Source organism: Lampris incognitus, chromosome 2, assembly GCF_029633865.1.
Source record: "Lampris incognitus isolate fLamInc1 chromosome 2, fLamInc1.hap2, whole genome shotgun sequence".
Classification (NCBI taxonomy): domain Eukaryota; kingdom Metazoa; phylum Chordata; class Actinopteri; order Lampriformes; family Lampridae; genus Lampris; species Lampris incognitus.
In genome coordinates, this window is record NC_079212.1 from 3,836,419 (window position 1) to 3,857,403 (window position 20,985).

The 20,985-nt window shown below is 47.7% G+C and overlaps 1 protein-coding gene across 1 annotated transcript in view; it reads left to right on the forward strand.

Annotated features, from left to right (window-relative positions):
* The first annotated feature begins 241 nt into the window (after window positions 1-241).
* The window catches only part of camta1a (calmodulin binding transcription activator 1a), a 485,501-nt gene continuing 464,757 nt past the window's right edge, over window positions 242-20,985 (forward strand). The window contains exons 1-2 of the mRNA XM_056275500.1: window positions 242-266; window positions 4,791-4,892. Of these exons, the coding sequence (XP_056131475.1) occupies window positions 242-266; window positions 4,791-4,892 (127 nt within the window). The remainder of the gene's footprint in view (window positions 267-4,790; window positions 4,893-20,985) is intronic.

The following is a 20,985-nucleotide window of genomic DNA, read 5'->3' on the forward strand; positions in this document are numbered from 1 at the left end:
TCCACGCTGTCTTCCAAGTTATCCCACATCCTCCCGTGTCACTCACCGCCCCCCCCTCGTCACTCGCCGCCCGCCCCCCTCCCCCGTCACTCAAAGCCTCGCAGCCAATGGTAAGTTCGTATCGGCTGGGCTCGTTCGCTGCTCCGCTCTCCCTGGGTCCCTCCTCGTGCTGTCCTCGCCCGTGCACGCGCGTGGTACCCACGGTCGTGAGGAGGAGGAGGATGTTGCGCGTGAAGGGGAAATGGCTGCCGAAAACAAGCCGGAAGGTAAGAGGAATATATATATATATATATATATATATATATAGTGTTTTTACGGGACGGGAGTTGTATTTCTTTTTGAAATCAGGGCGCCGATGTGCCGCAGTTTGAGGCGGCTCGGCACCAGAGCGGCGGAGGAGGAGGTGTTTAGCGGAACGCGGCGCCGCCGCTTTTCCTCCGAATACGGCAGCCAGCCGGACGCGGAGGCATCACCTAGCCGGCTAACGTTAGCCTCCGTGGTCTCCGGCGGCTCTGCCCTCGCAGCCCGCAGCCCGGCGCGCCACGGCCGCGGGCGGGGGGGGGGGGGTCGGGTACCGAGCCGCCCGTCCGCAGCCCGCAGCCCGCCGCCCCCGAGCAGCCCCCCGGCTGGGCTGACCCGAGGACAACACGTCCGTCCCCGCCGTCGACCAACTTCTGCCCGCGTCCAGCCGCTTTGTCTCGCCGCTACCCGCGCTTGCTCTCGGCGGCGACGCGGCTTTACTTTGTCTCGGCGGCTTTTTGCCTTTTCCCCTCCCGTGTGTTTATTTACCATCGACTTCAGCCATTATACACAAAATGTGCAAGTCTGAATCTTTTCCACCCCCCCCCCCCCATCTAAACCCGACCGCTCTCGCGCCAGCTCTTGGCAGCCGTCTCACGAGCGTCGAAAATCGCGTGTCGTTCGCCGGACACCGTCGCGAGACGACAGGCGACGTCTTTCATCAGCGAGCGCGTGTTTTTCTTAATTGCAGTTAATACTTGGCCTTAATTTGTGTTTGAGACACGCCGGCAGCGACGCGTTTCGATGCTGGCCGGTCTGAAACGGAAATGCCGGCACAGCAGAGGCAGCTGTGACGGCGGGTCCACTGTCCACCGAGGCTGCCTTGACAGTGGACCGGCAGGACACGGTCCAGCTCTCTGATGGTCCAGCTCTCTGACGGTCCAGCTCTCTGATGGTCCAGCTCTCTGATGGTAGAGCTCTCTGACGGTCCAGCTCTCTGATGGTCCAGCTCTCTGATGGTCCAACTCTCTGATGGTCCAGCTCTCTGATGGTCCAACTCTCTGATGGTCCAGCATTCTGATGGTCTAGCACTCTGATGGTCCAGCTCTCTGATGGTCCAGCTCTCTGATGGTAGAGCTCTCTGATGGTAGAGCTCTCTGATGGTCCAGCTCTCTGATGGTAGAGCTCTCTGATGGTCCAGCTCTCTGATGGTAGAGCTCTCTGATGGTAGAGCTCTCTGATGGTCCAGCTCTCTGATGGTCCAGCTCTCTGATGGTAGAGCTCTCTGATGGTAGAGCTCTCTGATGGTCCAGCTCTCTGATGGTCCAGCTCTCTGATGGTAGACCTCTCTGATGGTAGAGCTCTCTGATGGTCCAGCTCTCTGATGGTAGAGCTCTCTGATGCTACAGCTCTCTGATGGTCCAACTCTCTGATGGTCCAGCTCTCTGATGGTCCAGCTCTCTGCAGACACCTGCTCCAGTCTCCCGCAGCCGCCCAGACTAACTTGAGGCGTGATGCGGGCCGGCTCGCTGGGTATTTCTACATGGAATACTTCGTAAACTGTCAACTGGATCACACAACTAAAGATATATCGATTTTCTGGTCGAGAGATAAGGTGAATGAAGACTGGTGTGTGTGTGTGTATATATATATATACATATATAAATATATATATTTATATGTGTATATATCTCACCACCCTGCTAGAGGAAATAACTTGTCCTCACGCCAGCCGTCCGCCATGAGCCAGACAGGCCAGTTTGAGCACTGACTGTTTTCTGCACACCCATTTAAAACACAAGAAAGAGTTAATACGACTCGTGTTTGGGTAGTTTCCGTTTTTTATGTTGTTTTGCTGTATTATGCATTTTCATTGCCCCCCCTCCCTCCGTTTTCGAATAATGCAAACCGAAACCTCCAACTTGAGAGCCCTTTCATTTCATTTATTTATTTATTTGTCTATTTTATTTTGGGTGTGTGGAATCTCGTGTGATGACAGGCCGTTAACACAGTCTGTTTTTCTATTTCTTTTTTATGGCCGTGCTTGACAATTTATTTAAATTTATGGAGTTATTTTGGCCCGTGGGGTGGTGACAAAGAGCAAGCTGGGAATTTCAAATAGGCCACAAAACCTGTGCTCTACATAAACTATATTCTCCTCGATGCAAGAAAGATTTCTGCAAACTAATAACAGGTGCGGCTGTTAATGACGTGCTAGGCAGCAACGGGAAGAGCTCGAATGAAATACAGCTGTGCTTGTTTTGACATCTCCCAGAGTCTCTATACAAACTAGGAAACGGGTTATTTTGATGAAAGCCTTGCTTCTGTGGTTAGATAAGTTTAAAGAAATTGTCCATGTGAAAGATAAAAACTGAAGGTTCAATTGTGCAACCACCAAAACACGCTCCACGAGGGGGCGCTATTGAGCTGTAGAAGGCAGGGCTCACGCACGCTATGTTTATAGGAACTGTCTGTGTCTATGACAGAAAAAAATAAGACATCTGGTTTTATGATAGTAATGACTTCACTGTGGCATATAGGCCCTAATGCATTCCTCCACGTTGAAGGACTCGAGGAAAAAAGGCTATATTTGTTCATTTCTGTGCCTCCCCTTCAGTTGGGAGCGCCTCATGAAAACCCTGACTTGAACCTCCCATTGCTGAGCAGGTTAAGTTATTTTCGGTCTCCCTTCGAGGTCGGTCAGTAGAGGATGAGGAGGAGGAGGGTGTGTGTGTGGAGACACATCATACCTTCATAACGCTGTTTCACATAACCTGGAGGCCGAGTGGTCTCCTATAGGGCAGTCACACCGGACCCCCCCTCCCCCCATTCAACGCTCTCAAGCGTTGAATATCCACGAGCATAGAATTAAGTTTATGTTGTTGCAAGTACAACTCCATCTGAGTTTTTCTTACTCTTTTTAAATAGTTATCCATAGTGAGCCCCCCCATAGATCACGGAGCCTCAGACAGACCTGAGCTGCCTCTCCTTAACCTTTTGTCCTTGAGGCGTGTGGGCTGTGCTGTGTGTACCGATCAGTCTTGCTTGTTTGGCAGGTCTTATGATGACCCATAACAACTGTGGGTCACATTTTGTGCTAAACCCCGGAGGGCCACAGCCCAGTCTCACTCAGCTTTCTAATGTTTACATCCCGGGGTACTTCTCTCCCGACCAACTGATTTTCAGGGCCCGTGTGGATAGATTTCTGTTTTTCTCTGTGTTTTCTCCACACTCATAAAAGGCACTGTGGGTCTGCTGCTCTGAAGTGCAAGGCCTGGAGGGCTCTGAAAAGGCAGGTTTGATATATCTAATACTGACTGCTATAGATAAGGCTACTACAGCCCAGGCCCGGGGATCTTAAACTTTTGTTGGGACAAAATCCAAAATGGAAAAATTTAACTGCTGTGCCAGGACTTGGCCTTTTGTAAACAAGGACCTCTCGCACTTTTTCTCTTGGCAGGACGTGACACAAACTTGACTTGATTTTGGTTTTAAAATCCCCTTGTTTTTAAATGTACACTTGCAAAGCAAGTTTTGATTTCATCAGATCGTCACATTTATCAGGTAGAAGCGAAGGCGAAATACATTTCCGCATATGTGATTTTTAGCCCGTATTTCAAATTGACAAGGAGGTTGGGCTCTTTGTAGTCCTTCCTTTCCCTTGAAATTCTAATGAATGAATCGGAGCTGTGCACAGGTTGAAAAATAAATTTCAGTGAACGTATCACATTACTTACTACAAAGCGGGGGGACGACTTTGCTTTTATTTTCAAGTCGGCGCAGTCAAAAAAAGTTTTGTTGATTTTATCATAAAGGGCGAAGCGGCAGCAAAACATCAAGTAAGCACACAGTCAGCCATTAACTTACAAAAGTGCTTGTGCAGCAATGGTAGAAATGCGTCTCCACTATTTTGTAAAGAAAGATGAATTTAACCACCTAGTGGTCTCACCCCCCCCCCCCCGGCTTGACGTTGAATCAGGCTGTAAATACATTTTCCCACCCTCCTAATTGAATTAGTGAGGTATGGATGGATGGGCCCCGGGTGATTGCTGTGATTGCTGAGACACATTGTTCCTAATACCTCTCTGACGGACCTTCCCGGCTGCCGCACACCAGCCCGCTGTGATTGATCCTATCGATTCATCCGCTTTCTCACTGACGTGATGGGGAACGCTATTGACCCGAATAAAACTGTGCCGGCGCTACAGTGGCCATGATCATTGAACCCTCTCCCTTGTCAATAAGGACCATCTACAGAGCTACGGATCACACGATTGATATATGTGCCAATATATTGTACATAGAAATACTTTATTATCATTATTATCATTGTTGGTATCATTATTATTATTGTTGATATTATTATTATTGTTCAGCCCTGTTTCTCACACAATATTTGCCCCTCTGTAATGTCTTTTAAATGTAATGGAAATGTGCTGTCTAGCTTTTGTTGCTATCCTTGCATGAGGGAAGACTGTTTAGTTGTCATAGGGCCAGGTGAATGCTTCTTTTCCTCGATTTTTCTCTACTTCTCTCTTTGCCTCCTGAAGGACTGAAGAAAGTTCGTAATCCGGATCGAATGTACAGATCAGCAGTGTGTTATGCTGGCCATGGTCCACCTAAGAGTATCAGTGATGACACAGAGATGAACAGTAAGAGTCGGTTATTCCTACCTGCATCGCTGCTCCACGAGGCCGCTAGCCGGCCAATCTATTATTCATTCATCTTTTCATTTATTTACTTCTTGATTTCATCCGTCCCCCATGCCCCGCCCCGCCTCACCCGCCCTCGCCCACCACTCCTCTACTTCTCCACTCCCCTCCCCCTTCCTCCATCACCTCCTCGGGGTGCTCCTGCAGGAGCCACACCGCTTCTGTTGATTGAAGTGTCTGCTTTACGGGATCATGCTGTCAATAGCTGAAGTATTGTCGTTAACAAAGAGTGATTGTTTCAGGTTGAGGCCGCGGGATCAAGACCCGAGCAGACCCTCAGAGAGGAGGCGCGAATGTTGAGCCATCAATTATGGCCCTGTAACTTGCTTTTCCTCTCTTGTACCTCTATCCCGGCCCGTGTGTTATAGAGAGAAAAAGATCCCCTCAAGATAAATGTCACGAAGTTGAATTCTGAGTCCAAGAAAATAAACCATGCAGAGCTGATGAAATTGATCCCTGATGACAGCTTTGTCTTCTTTATAATGGATGAGTTTCGAAATTGACTTTTTCCCTCTATCGGCTGGGTGTGAAGTACAAAGACACCCTGGCATTAAGACAAAGTATTTTACTTCTAAATTTAAGCATTTGTGCAAAGTGTGCTGATGCAAATGCGTCTCTGTGCATTGACAACATATTTTCTAGTACAACTGAAACACACTAAACAGAAATATAGGCCAAAGTCTTTGGGTGACTTGCGGTTGACATTTGTGTTATTCTTCTGCAGAGAAGCTCCCTAAGTGCAAGCTTGTGCCCTTGCTAGATATTAGAGACCGTCCTCTGTTGTTTGTCTGCTGAAAGGAGCCCCTTCATTCTTAATGAACACACACCATCTCGGTCCCTCCACTGCTGCAGGACTGTGTTGATCCAGACTACGGTCTGGGTAATTAAGTGTGCTCATGTTTTGTGTCATTTCTAAATAGAGAGTCTGAATGTTGCCCTGCAAACCCCCTCGTTACACTCCTCACTCGATATCTGTCACCGAGAGAGCTCTGCCGTACCAAAGCCTTTGCTGCTTTCAAAGGGAGTGTTTTGAGAGGAGCAGAGATTTAGCGGCATGGAGACTTACTGCCTGTGCAGATCCGAGGTTACGCAGACTGTAGCGGGGACATTGTTGATGGACTTTTGCATTACCCCACTTCATGTGTGACAGCCGTGACTGACAATGGTTTTCGCCGGTCTTGCTATTTCCCCCCGTGTTATTGCGTGGTATTACAGTATCCTGTGCACATGTCAGACACACTGCTTAATGCGCTCAGCCTGGAGGTTTCTGGTTCAGCAGGACACTCCGGTGCTGCACACAGCAGCTCAAATAGGCAGGTAAACCATTGATCTGAGTAATCATCTGAGTAATTGTGGGAGTAGTTATGATAGGGATAAAAGGCTCTGGCACAGCCCTAAAGCTGTGTCCTTTCCCCACTGATGTGTGTGTGCAAGAGAGAAAAAGTGAAAGGGAGAGAGAGAGAGTGTGTGTGAGAGAGAGAGAGAGAGAGAGAGAGAGAGAGAGAGAGAGAGAGAGAGAGAGAGAGAGAGAAAGAAAGAGAGAACTCACCTCTGCTCTCCTTGAGATGGGATTTTCATGGATGGGTGAGCTCGGTGAGGGCTGAGAACACATAAAGAGTCATTTTCAGTTTGTTGCTGGCAGTTAACCGTGTGTGCATGTTTGTTGAACTTCCAGTAATAGGCCCGGGCTTTTATGTGTTTTGTTTTGTTGTTTTTGTTGTTTTTCAGCTGTTTGACTTGTTGACACTCCTCTCTTATTACACTAATAGGCAAGCTCTATAGGGTGCTATATAGGTAGCCAATGGCTGCTGAGGAAATGCAAACAGCATGATTGTTATCAATGGCTGCTGTTATGCAGTACACGTTTGTGTTTTTTTGATGGTAGCCCGACGGCACCGACTGTGGCATCTAATGAGATTCAGCCAGAGTCAAATTTGGCTGGTGCGCCCGCTTCTTATCTTTTCTGTTGTGTGGGGGAAAAAAAGAAAAAGAAAAACTACACACTTTGCCACTGCAACAGCTGTTTTGTGTGTAGCAGGTCAAACACTCATTCCAGATGGTACTGCTGGAAGCGATGCAGCGTTCTCTTTGTAGCTTTTGCCGTAACATAGCAACGCCACGCTGAAGACTTTTTGGCTCGTGGGCGGCTAGTAATTTTCGCTGTATGTAAGAGTGTTTGTGGAACAGGCTATAGGCCAAATGATAAAGATAATTGGTTTCCCAATCCTCCTCTAAAACATAGGGGACATCAGACTATAAGGAAAGTGGCCTGCGGAGCATTGGCCAATCCTTGTTATGGCTGCCGGGGGAGACGAGACATGACGCAGATTAATCTGCCCTCCGTCCTGGTGGACCTCGGGTCAGGTTTGCCGTGGCGGTGGGCTGGGCTGTGGTCAAATTAAACAGCCCTGCTCCCTTTTCATAACTACGGGGCAAATGCCATTCAGAGACCCTCTTGTTCAATTAAGTAGATATGCTAGAACAGCTAGTCAAGGTCTGCAAATCAAAAGAGTGTATGCAAAAAAATTGCGATAGTCCGGGCTTCTCTAGAATATGGACTTAGGAGCAATGCATACCATGAATGATTAACGAAGTTAGTTAGCAGCAGCTTGTGGTATCGGAGCTAGATAACAGAGGGAGCAGTCTAGGTGGCTAGACTGGTAGGACAGTAGTTGCTCGGTGTTGTAAATCATGGCCACTAAAGGAACACAGTCCAGCTCCACCCCATTCCTTACATTTCCTCTCCTCCTACTACCTACTACTACTACTACTACTACTACTATTACTACTTTCGGCTGCTCCTGTTAGGGGGCGCCACAGTGGATCATCCGTTTCCATCTCTTCCTGTCCTCTGCATGTTCCTCTGTCACACCAGCCACCTGCATGTCCTCCCTCACCACATCCATAAACCTCCTCTTTGGCCTTCCTCTTCTCCTCTTCCCTGGCAGCTCCATATTCAGCATCCTTCTCCCAATATACCCAGCATCTCTCCTCCACACATGTCCAAACCATCTCAGTCTTGTCTCTCTTGCTTTGTCTCCAAACCGTCCAACCTGAGCTGTCCCTCTAATATACTCGTTCCTAATCCTGTCCTTCTTCATCACTCCCAATGAAAATCCTATCATCTTCAACTCTGCCACCTCCAGCTCCGCCTCCTGTCTTTTCGTCAGCGCCACTGTCTTCAAACCATATAACATAGCTGGTCTCACTACCATCTTGTAAACCCTTTAACTCTTCCTGGTACCCTTCTGTCACTTCTCCTCCTACTACCATGATTTACAAACTCAGTGTTTTTACAGAGCGATTGGTTTTGAGTTAACACACCATTAGTCGACCGCTGTATCTTGGCTGACGGAAACGCCTTTGCTCCATATTTGACAGTTATTGTAGTATCCTTACCATACCGAAGACACAACAGTTATAACCTCACCAACAACTGTAAGCTTAATAACTGTTTTCAGTGTTTAAAGGCCAAACTTCCCTCCGGTCTGAAAGCTTTGGATTACATTAATCACTTCTCTGTTGGCCCCACCTGATTGAGACATTTTATATGTGTTTCTGATGAAGAGGATGAGCCTCAGGGGAATTACTGAAAGGCAAACAAGTGTGTGACAGACTTACTCTGTGGCACACTATTTATTCTCTTACTAGGCATCTGGCCTGGTCCCACACAGCTAACCATCAGACTACTGCTTGAGACACTCTAGCATAATAGCAGACAATCTGAATGTGGGTTGTTTTTTTTTTAATACAAGAAACCAGTACCCTCATATCATGTCTTTCTTTTCTGTTTACATGTCAAAGAAAATGCATGCTATGGGAAAGTGCATGTTGCTCGGCCGTGTGATTCCGCCTGTGTGGCGGTTGAACGCCATCTTATGACATGTTTGTTTTTCGTGTCCACTGTAATAGATCCAGGATAGCGTGTGTGTGTGTGTCTCGGTGCATGTGTGTCTGTGTGTGTGCAACATCAACCATGCAAAATCACATCTGATGTTGTGCTGTTGTCGTGTGTCTCACCGAGATCATCTCTGTTCTATCATCTTCTACTCTTAAGGCCTTTACACACCGGCGGCGTATTTTTCAAATTTAAGTAATTAATTAATTAATTATTTTATTGCGAGGATAATTCACCCATGGATGGATGGATGGAATTCATCCACCCTTCCATCCATTACCCAAACCGCTTACCTTGCCCTCAGGGTCGCGGGGATGCTGGAGCCTATCCCAGCAGTCACCGGGCGGCAGGCGGGGTGACAGACCCCCTGGACAGGCCGCCAGGCCATCACAGGATATCAATAACTTATCACTAAATGAAAAGAAAACAAAATGTATGGTGTTCGGTGGTTTTAGGGTTGATTGTGAAATGAAACAAGTTAAATTGAGTTAGAATTCAAAGTATCTGAAACAAAATTCTTTGGATTGATTGTAGATCTCTGTTGGAAGCCACATATAGCCTATATGAAACGGAAATTATCTAAATCTATCGCCATCCTTTACAAAAGAAGGGACCTGCTGAACAGGAAACGTTAGCGTACATCGCATTGTTCTTTGATAATGCTGTCATACTGTTTTTGAGGTTTGAGGAAATGTTTACAAAACCAAACAGACCCTATAATTAAACGCCAGAAAAGCGCCAGTGGAATAATAAATAAAGCTCGTTACGTGTGGAAATTGCAGGAAAGTAGAGACGCGCAGCTTCCCTGCGTGTCGTTTATTCTTCCGTACAAACTCACGGCGAGAGCAACATGGCGCCGCCCCAGCCATTACAGTCGCAGCGCCACCACGTCAACCCGGAAACGCTTCTCGAAAGGGCCCGCGTCTACCGGCCGCAGCACCTGACCCGGAAACACTTCTCGAAAGGGCCCACGTCCACCGGACGCGATATTATGAACCCTACATAGCCCTCGCCAAAATCCCGTACCCTGTCCCAAATCTCGCGAACGGACGCCGGATTTCCGCTGCGTTGCTAAGGAAACAATCAACTATCAACTCGGTGCGAAGCAAAGCTAACGTTAGCTACCTTCAATTTTGTAATTTTGTATTTTTCGCAATTTTGGACAGCTGGCTGCTTTTGTAATTTTGGACTGCTGGCTGTCAACAACAGAACGGAGGTAAGTAACGTTAGTTGTCTGAAAATGAACATATATCTAATAAATAGACTTTCTCACATTTAAGAAAGCTGATCAGTATCCTATGCTCAAACGTGGAGCAAGCAAAGATTGAGTTAAAAACGTTAATGTTGATTGTGGATAACTTAGACAGGTTAAATTGTGGGTGTACAGCGTTTCCTTGATGAGCGCTAACCCCATAACAACATATTTTCGCGTTGCTACGGTGGCGCACACGTGACAAAGCCAGAAACGGGATTTTGGCGAGGCCTATGTAGGGTTCATAATATCGCCCACCGGACGCAGCACCTGACCCGGAAACACTTCTCGAAAGGGCCCACGTCTACCGGACGCAGCACCTGACCCGGAAACGCTTCTCGAAAGGGCCCGCGTCTACCGGACGCAGCACCTGACCCGGAAACACTTCTCGAAAGGGCCCCGCGTCTACCGGACGCAGCACCTGACCCGGAAACACTTCTCGAAAGGGCCCGCGTCTACCGGACGCAGCACCTGACCCGGAAACACTTCTCGAAAGGGCCCGCGTCTACCGGACGCAGCACGTCAGCCGAGTATGGGAATCGCACCCATACGGTCCGCTGCACACGTCAATATACTTTGTCGAGCTGTTGTTTTTGTCATGAGTGCTTTCACACAGAATGCGCATATATTACATGGCGGGAAAAATACGAACAAGGTCGAATTTTCTGAGCTTTCGCGCCGCAAATAAAGGCATCAACCAATCACCGTGCGCAGTGGGCGTACGCAACAACTCCTAATGGCAATGGCGGATCTGTTGATTGTTGTGTTTCTCATCACCCTGTATGACAAAGCACACAACAATTATAAAAGACAGTGAACTCAAGGTCCACATGTGGAGGCACGTCGCAGAACAACTAGGCCAGTGTTACTCAATCCAGTCCTTAAGGACCCCCTATCCTGCAGATTTTCATTGTAACCCTGCATAGGCAGCCCTGCTTGTACTTACTCAACCAGTCATCTCATAGCACTTAATTATGCAAGGTGTGCAAACTCACACATTCATTGCTGATTGGTTGAATAATTACAAACAGGTACCTATTCAGGACTGCAAAGAAAATCTGCAGGATAGGGGGTCCTTGAGGACTGGGTTGAGAAACACTGAACTAGGCTACCAGGATAGCGAGTAGCTTATGTAGTTTACTTTTGGATGGAGTAGAGATGGTAGTGTAAACTACTAATAAGACACGTTAGCCCCTAGCTAACGGGTCTGACCCTTTAGCCGAGCGGTTAGTGACGTCGCCTTGTGGTGCAGTACACCCCGTATCGAATCCCGCACCGGGCAAGAAAATAGCCGGTTACAGTAGCAACAAGGTAAGCCTTGCTTGCCGACCCAGAGCCGGTCGCGGCGCACCACAACGAGGAAGTGCGCCCGGTATGGAGGCCGGACCAGCAAAGGGAGGGACCAGCAAAGGGAGGGGTCCGGGTCCCCCCAGGGAGGGGTCCCCCCAGCCCCCCCAGCCCGAAGGGAAGAGAAGGAGATCCCAAAGACCCCAACGCACCGCATCGCTGTGCGTGAACCCGCCAGGTTGGAGCCCCCCTGGTGTCTGGCGAATTTGCGACAGAAAAGCTGGGTTTCTTTACTAAATTCGCAACGCTGCCGGCATCGGCGTCGCCAGGTCATTCTGCCGGGGCTCAAGCCCCGAACGTTTTGAGCGTAGCCTCGAATATCCTTTTACAGGTAAGCCTATACGTGAAGCCCGACAGAAAACGTAACGCGTTGTAAAAGTGGAAACGTTGCCGAGTATGTTTTAAAGGTGCATTTCCCAATTTCGACTGTTGCAATGTGTGAACGTCCGATAGTCTTCGTAACACAACAGCCTGTCAGAATAACGGCAGGTCTCTAAATTAACCCCGTGTGTGTGTGTGTGTGTGTGTGTGTGTGTTAAATGAGACATTGGCCTCGTTTATCGAGCGTTCATATGCGCATGCGTGGGAGGGTCTGACGCCAAGCGCTGAGTCACATGACACAAGTTAAAGCAGGAAGAGGCGCCTCGTTTATCAAGCGTTCATATGCGCATGCGTGGGAGGGTCTGACGCTAAGCGTTGAGTCACATGACACAAGTTAAAGCAGGAAGAGGCGCCTCGTTTATCAAGCGTTCATATGCGCATGCGTGGGAGGGTCTGACGCTAAGCGTTGAGTCACATGACACAGGTTAAAGCAGGAAGAGGCGAGTAGAGGAAAATTGGTGGCGCGTCCAGAAAAAAAAAACACCCAACTCGGATCTTTTTTGGATTTTTCCAAAAGAGAAGGAAGGGTAAGGATTTTATCCTATGTAGTGACTTTCCAACAATGGTGGAAATTGCCTGTTGATTTATGTTATGAATTGGATTCGGCACCTACAATCGTGACTGGTGCCGTTTAGCTAGCGGGTCGTACTCGTCTGATCCCACAGCATACTTTTATTGTCCTTTAGCGGGGCCTTTCTCGTTAATAAGTCCAATTTCCATAGAACGAGCTAAAACTGTGACGACTCATTCATATTGATTAGTAACAACTGCTAATATTTTTAACATCCATCCATCCGTTATACTGTAACGTGCATGGATGAGAAGACACGCTGGCCGCTGGCTGGCGGGTCGGACCCTTTAGTCGAGTGGTTAACGTTGTCGCTTGCGGTGTGGGAGTCACGGGTTCGCGTCCCGGCTGTGGCGACGGTCGCCCAGACTGCCCCCCCCCCGAATTCGCTGCATTGGTGTCAGAAGTGGGATGGAGCGACCGTAAGGCCATCGGAAGCGCATGCGCCCTGAGGCGTGAAGGAGTTGATATGCTTAAGCGCGGTTAGGGATGCCTCCTGCGGTGCGGGCGATACGGGTTCGATTCCCGGTCGCGGCAGCTCCTGTGGTTGCGTTGTCCCCCGAATACGCTACAATACAAAGCGCTTATCCTGCTCTCAGGGTCGCGGGGATGCTGGAGCCTGTCCCGGCAGCCAATGATATGATGGTGGCCCTATCCCAGGCGGGGAGACACCCTGGACAGGCCGCCAGGCCATCACGGGCCTGTCACCTTTTACTTTTAACATGACAATTCATAATTAATATGGAGAGTAAACAACAGTTTTTGAGGTACACATTTCAATGATTAAGGCATGTACTTTGAATGTAAATAAGGTGTCAGAGTGCATAAAAAAATCATCAAAATAGAGCTTGTTTGTAAAAAAAGACACTTCCGGGGGAGGATCGCCCTTGGACTCCCCTGCAGAAGGCCGAGCTAAGCCCCGAATGTCCTCAAATCCTGGAAACGCCCCCAGCTGCTGGTATGACTAGTTTTGAAGCGAAATATTTGTCACGTCCCCAGTGTGTAAAGGCCTTTAGACACTGGGGACATGACCAATAAACGACTTAAAAATGTGATATACTTGCCTGCAAATGTTTAATTTCGCATGAAGACTATTCATGCCAGAAGCGATACGAATCGCAAATTCACGAGGCGCGAGGGGGACTCAACCCGGTGGGTTCAGGTGCGGTGCGTGGGGATTTTCTCCTCTTCCATTTGGTATCGCGGGGCGGGGACCCCTGCCCGTTGCCGGTCTGGCCCCTGCCGGGTACACTTTTCTCTGTCTCTGTGTTGGCAAGAAAGGGTTGTCTTGCTACCCAGACAGCATCCGGATGTGGGCCACTTCAGGCAATGATGCAGCACTGATGGCCTTCTTCTGGCCCTGACAAAATGGATGTGAGGCTGAAGTGGCCCACATTTATATTAGCAAATATGCCAAATCAAATGTGGGCCTCTTTTGGCAAAGATGCGGTGCTCTGGGCAACATGTGATCTGGATGTGACCCTGAAGTGGCCGCGTGGTAAATGGTGAATATGGCCCAAATATCACAAAACAAACATGGGCCACCTTTGGCAAATATGTGGCACATGTAGCATTGCTATGGCTTGGTTCTGGCCCAGATCTGGCAAACAGGAGCGGACCACCCAAGTGCCACCATTCCATGCGGTATGTGGGCTGGATGAAAGTGTCGGGTGTGGGACGGGTCCGGGCCACAGCAATTTTGCTTTCTGGGTTGCTACCAACTCTACTACATCCAAAAGTAAACTACATAAGCTACTCACTATCCTGGTAGCCTAGTTGTTCGGCGATGCTCCTCCACACGTTGTCCTTGAGTTCATTGTCTTTGTGTCCTTTACCACAGTGTTTCCCAACCCAGTCCTCAAGGAACCCCCTATCCTGCATATTTTCTTTGCAACCCTGAATAGGTACCTGTCTGTAGTTATTCAACCAATCAGCAATGAATTATGTCAGATGTTGCACACCTTGCATAATTAGGTGCTGTGAGATGATTAGTTGAGTAAGTCCAAGCAGGGCTACCTATGCAGGGTTACAATGAAAATCTGCAGGATAGGGGTTCCTTGAGGACTGGGTTGGGAAACACTGCTTTACCATACAATACAGGGTGATGAGAAACATGATCAACAGGTCCACCATTGTCGTTAGGAGTTGTGACGTGATGTTTGTTACACACACCGTGATTGGTTGATGCCTTTATTCATGGTGCGAAAGCTCAGAAAAATAGAGCTCGTGGCGAAAAATATTTACGTCACTTTTCCCCCGCATAATATTTGCATTCTGTATGAAAGTACTCATGACAAAAACAACAGTTTGAAATAAAATATATATTGACTTGCAAATTAATCGCATAAATGCCCCCGGTGTGTAAAGGCCTTTTTCCCAGTCTATAGAAACCATACATAAAGTGATCCAATTATCTAGCGTATATAACAAAAATGAGCACAGTATCTAGTATCTTCAGAGGTGTGGGGAATGAGGGTGTGTTTCCTTGTAAAACAATTAATTTGACTCTTGAATATGGAGGTAGTGTTGGCAAAGCAGCCTTGTTTCCTTTAGTTATAAAACAGGTGCCAGATCTTTGTTTCACTGTCGCTTGTGGGAGTTTGTAAAACAATTACACTTTCATGATGTTACTGATCTGATTGGCTTGCAGGCTGGTTACAGATTCAATGCTAGATCTTGAGCAGAAACAGGCACTGATTTTTGCATCTTTGCAGCAACATAGGATAAGAATGAAGGTTTACTACACAGACGTTTTGAAGTAAAATCAAAGAATAACAAACTTACAGGTTTTGCAGCAAAAACAATAACGGTTTTGCTCGCAGTCTTTCAGAAAAACTGACATATCCTCAGTGTTTGTTTGTGCATCTGTCTCTGTACTGTGCGTTTAGTTATATAACCTAATTTCATGGGTTCTCCTCAGTCGCAACCAGTCTTGTTAGCTGGGAGTCTAAATTTCACAATGATGCAGGTTGTCTGATACTAAAGCACCACAGAAAACAACTGTTGTGCCAGCAGAACAGGTTTTCTTTTTTGTACAGTTGAGAATTCTCTTACTTGCTTATAACGCTCTAGAATAGATGCCTTGTTGCTTAGCTACTGATTTTGTAGAGCAAAATGAGAAGAAGGAAGTTTTATTGTTTAGCCTGACTTATCTGACCCCTGTTAATATGAGAAGATTCAGTTGTATTAAATGTACTGTGTGTCTAAGCTAAGCCTATTAGACTGAGTCGGCTCATTCTGGAGCTGAACTCTCCAGGGCATTGTTCGTCGGGGCTAATTTATGGCTGTCATCCAACCTAAAGGCAACAGACATGGCCAAAGGCGTAATGTATTTCAAAAGCACGTCATACAGGTCAAATATGAGAGCCAAGTGTGTGCCCAAGGCACACAGTATCCATTTGGTGATTTACCCGCAAGATACTAGGCTATGTACTGTAGGTTGACTGTCCATAATAAAAGCTTTATGTTGTATTAGCAGCTGAGTTGTTGTGGGAAATGTTTGGATTTGGACTCCTAGTTTGGATATGCACTGCCGGCAGCAGTTTGTTGAATGTGCTGGAGCTGAAACATTACCTTGCAATTTCTCCACAATGTGGGCACAGATTAAAAAGAAAAACTGTCACACCCGGAGCACTCAGAGACAGAGACGGAAGAGCGAGGGTTTTGCGTTGAGGGCTCAAGTATTGATTAAAGATTTGTTTTTGTCAGCCTTTCCAGTCTCCTGACCCTAGATCTCGTCTCAAGGGTGGGGCCGGAGCAAGCTAGCATGACAGATACCCTTAAATTACCCCCCAAGCGTTTTCTTCACAGCCAGGATCAGTTGTAATCCAAACACTGGCACAGAGAAATATATACTTTTTTATACCTGTTTGACTGAGGGTAATGTTACTCATAAAGAGCCATGCCCAAGCTGCCATAGCAAGGTAAACAAATAGCCGGTGTTGTGGCAACAGGCGAGCTGCAGACCTGTAGCCCGAGTAGTAAACAAAGAGCATCTGCTCATCTTGTAGCCTTTTGTATGTTGAGCTCCCTCATCAAGACCGGGACCTTAATTGGCTTCAGTGTGGTCCAGCTCAGGTCAGCACATCCTCCCTCATGTAACAAGCTCTGGTTTCTGCCCGTCTTGCAAGTTTCGCATTTTACAACCAAACAGAAGGTTTTCTGTGTGTGTCTGCCTCAGCTAATGCACAGGCAGTCATTAAGCCTTCTGTTTCACCTTCAAAGTGAATGCTAGCACTTATTGGTTTTTCAGGGGGATGACAGGAGGATGTGCAAATACATAAAGCAAGGCCTTCCAGGTTTTGGTCTGATTCTGCTATAGAAAATCATACCTTTACATTTTCAAAGGCTGGTTGGCTACAGGTGATTTGTTGCTCATTCACTTAATTGAACTCGGGTTCGATCGGAAAGGATTTGTCTTTATCTTGTAAACATATATTCTAAATCTGGCACATGAGCTACTCCCACGTGGATTGTTTTCAGCTGACAAACCAACTATATGTGGAGTCCCACAGCCACAGCGGACAAACCTTTTATTAGTAAGCGATACTGTGTTGGAACTATCACTGTCAGAGGAGCCCTTCTCCTCCCTCACATCCACCCTCCGCCGGGTGGAAAAAGTCAGATTTTTGTATGATTTTAAAGGTACTGCAGCATTTAAAGTGTGAGAATTGTCAAATAGCAAGGGAAGGTGCAACAGTATTTGCAGTAATGATGGTGTAAAGCTATTAAAAATTACTTTTTGCATCCAGGTAGCGTAGCGGTCTATTCCGTTGCCTACCAACACGGGGTTCGCCGGTTCGAATCTCCGTGTTACCTCCGGCTTGGTCGGGTGTCCCTACAGACACAGTTGGGCATATCTGCGGGTGGGAAGCCAGATGTGGGTATGTGTACTGGTCACTGCACTAGCGCCTCCTCTGGTTGGTCAGGGTGCCTGTTCGGGGAGGAGGGGGAACTGGGGGGAACAGCGTGATCCTCCCACGCTCTACGGACCCAGAGGGAGGACGGTCATACTCGACCCCGAGTGACCGCCGATGATGATGATGATGATGATGATGATGACGGCATCCCCCTGGTGAAACTGTTCACTGTCAGGTGAAAAGAAGCGGCTGGCGACTCCACAGGTATTGGAGGAGGCATGTGGTAGTCTACAGCCCTCCCTGGATTGGCAGAGGGGGTGGAGCAGCGACCGAGACGACTAGGAAGAGTGGGGTAATTGGTTGGATACAATTGGGGAGAAAAAGGGGGGAAATTACCTTTTAAAGCTTTTTTTTTGCAAACGATCAAAACAAGTTCACTCCAGGGCGCTTTCCAAGCCCTCATCTAAAAATCCATCTTGTACTCAAAGTGTGGTGTAGTTCTCCTTGTCTGATGGAAAACTTGTCAAATTAGGAATGAAAAAAACAGAAATTAAGGCCCTGCCATAGTGAGGAGACAAACTGGAGAGCATCCTCTAAAACTCTTTGCCATGTCTAAAACATGCAGTTCATTTTATACTGAGCACAGTTAGAGACGTCACACTCCTTTAAAGGAGATGTTGTTGCCTGGTGAGAAATGGACTTGCACATAGAGGTCTCTTCTTGGAAATGATGGTAGCAAAGGCTTTTTCTAAATGAACCATGTCTACAGCACTTGACAGATTGGAAAGCTTTCTCATTTGATGTCAGTACTTTTTCACACTGATAGTTTAGCATTTTAATTCCTCGATACCATTTAGCCGAATGTGTAGGGCCCACACTGAAATTATAGTGTCTTATAATTTACATTGTTCTAAATGGTGACTGATCTGCTGTTAGCTATAGTTATGCTGCAGACGCCAGGGGTTTGTTAGCCTGTGTGTAACTTGTAGATTAGAATGACAGAGTTGTTTCGGAGGATGATCTTCTTCACTAAAATGCACCTGTTTCAGAAATGATCCCCCCTCCCCCTTTCCTTCCCAATTGTATCTGGCCAATTACCCCACTCTTCCGAGCTTTCCCGGTCGCTGCTCCACCCCCTCTGCCAATCCGGGCAGGGCTGCAGACTACCACATGCCTCCTCTGATACATGTGGAGTCACCAGCCGCTTCTTTTCACCTGACAGTGAGGAGTTTCACCGGGGGGACGTAGCGCGTGGGAGGGTCATGCTGTTCCCCCCCAGTTCCCCCCCGAACAGGCACCTGACCGACCAGAGGAGGTGCTAGTGCAGCGACTAGGACACATACCCACATCCGGCTGCCCACCCGCACACACAGCCGACCAAGCTGGAGTTAACACGGGGATTCGAACCGGCGATCCCTGTGTTGGTAGGCAACGGAGCAGACCACCCGGACGCCCCCTTCAGAAATGATTCTGTGGTGCAGGTGATTAATTGAGCCTGACTTTCTGAGAGCTCATCATCTGTTTTGTGTAACCTGGCACTCGTAGCTAGAACTCTCTGATCGTCTTTCTAAATTCATGTAGTAGTGAGATTTTGGCATTCTGTTTCAGACATTTACTTGGTTTTGCCCAAGTTGTCAAGTTACAAAGCCTTAAATAGTGTATTCCTTAGAAAATGTAATTGGTCATGCCTGATTTTTACAGCGCCGCTGTCCGTCCTCATTCCTTTTGTTCTTAATCATGACATGGCTTGTTTTAACTGATTTACGTTGGGTACTATACTGTACGAAATCTGTCTGAACTTCACAACTGCTGTAGTTCCTATAACAACACAGCCACTATAAATATCAGTGCATCGACCTTATATAAGATATCAGTGAGTACACCAGCATAGAGCGTGCAGAGTGGTTTAGTCTTAATGGATACAATTCCATTTGAGTTTGTCAGTGTCTGTGAAGTATTGTATCTCGCTGTCAGACAGATGTGAGATGACTTTCACAGGAGGACAAACATTAAGTATTGGATGTGTGATTTTTATTCCTTTTACAGCATTTCCTGGAGCGGTAGATGGGGGTAATTTTGGCTCTGTGACCTCTGTTTGCTCCGCCGCCCTTTCTAGGGTCAGTTATGGAAAAATTGTGCTATAATAGTCATATTTTGTTTTTAAGTTGGGTTTGGGGAGGGAACACTGAGCAGCAATGCCAGATAATGTTTTGTTTTTAATTTGTAATTATCATAAAATTGACTGGGGTGGCACGGTGGCGCAGTGGTTAGCGCTGTTGCCTCACAGCAAGAAGGTCCTGGGTTTGAGCCCTGGGGTAGTCCAACCTTGGGGGTTTTCCTCTGTGTGGAGTTTGCATGTTCTCCCCGTGTCTGCGTGGGTTTCCTCCGGGTGCTCCGGTTTCCTCCCACAGTCCAAAGACATGTAGGTCAGGTGAATCAGCCAGCCTAAATTGTCCCTAGGTGTGTGTGTGTATGTGTGTGTGTGTGTGGGGGGGGCCCTGTAATGGCCTGGTGGCCTGTCCAGGGTGTCTCCCTGACTGCTGCCCAATGACTGCTGGGATAGGCTCCAGCATCCCTGTGACCCTGAGAGCAGGATAAGTGGTTTGGATAATGGATGGATGGATAAAATTGACTCAGTCATAAGGTTCATGTCCAAAGTCTCCACGTTATTATGAGTTGATCTTGGTGCCCATATTGCAATGGGTCCTAAGAAGAATGCACTCATGTCCGGGTTGCGTAGCGGTCTATTCAGTTGCGTACCAACACAGGGATCACGGGTTCGAATCCCCGTGTTACCTCCGGCTTGGTCGGGTGTCCCTACAGACACAATTGGCCGTGTCTGCAGGTGGGAAGCCGGATGTGGGTATGTGTCCTGGTTGCTGCACTAGTGCCTCCTCTGGTCGGTTGGGGCGCCTGTTCAGGGGGGAGGGGGAACTGGGGGGAAGAGCGTGATCCTGCCATGTGCTACGTCCCCCTGGTGAAACTCCTCACTGTCCGGTGAGAAGAAGCGGCTGGTGACTCCACACGTATCGGAGGAGGCATGTGGTAGTCTGCAGCCCTCCCAGGATCAGCAGAGGGGGTGGAGCAGAGACCGGGACGGCTCGGAAGAGTTGGGTAATTGGCCAAGTACAATTGGGTAGAAAAAAAGGGGGGGGGGATAGAAGAATGCACTCATAATTGATATGTGGGAGATGTTTACACAGGTTGTTGTTTTGAGACATGCTGAAATAGTATTTGCCTTGCACTTTTTCATCCCCGAGTTCAAAATGTGGTTACCTCGTAGATGTTTCACCTTGGCATGTCCACAGTGTCGGGAACTGAACTGCATTTTGCATAATTCATACTCAGAGATTGGAAGAGCCAACAGAACATGGCTTTACAGCAAAACAGGCTAGCTAACAGCTGTGCTACAACTACCATTATTTCAAGCTGTCAGATGATTCAAAGCCAGTTTAGTAACTACTGTGTCTGCACCTATCTCCCTCCTTGATGTGTCTTCCTTTTAAGTCTTCCTTCCCTCCTCTTCACAACGGGTTTTGCTGACACTTCCTCCTGTTGTAGATTTCCTACTTGGCTCAGTTGGACGAGATCATTTTTGATGTGCTTTCGGCTCATAGTCCTCACTGACTCTGTCTTGTGTTGATGATGTCATCTAAGGGCGTGTCACGGGGCAGCATTGATTCCTGGCAGCGCTCCATGTAGAGAGAGGCTGGCCAGTATGCTTACTG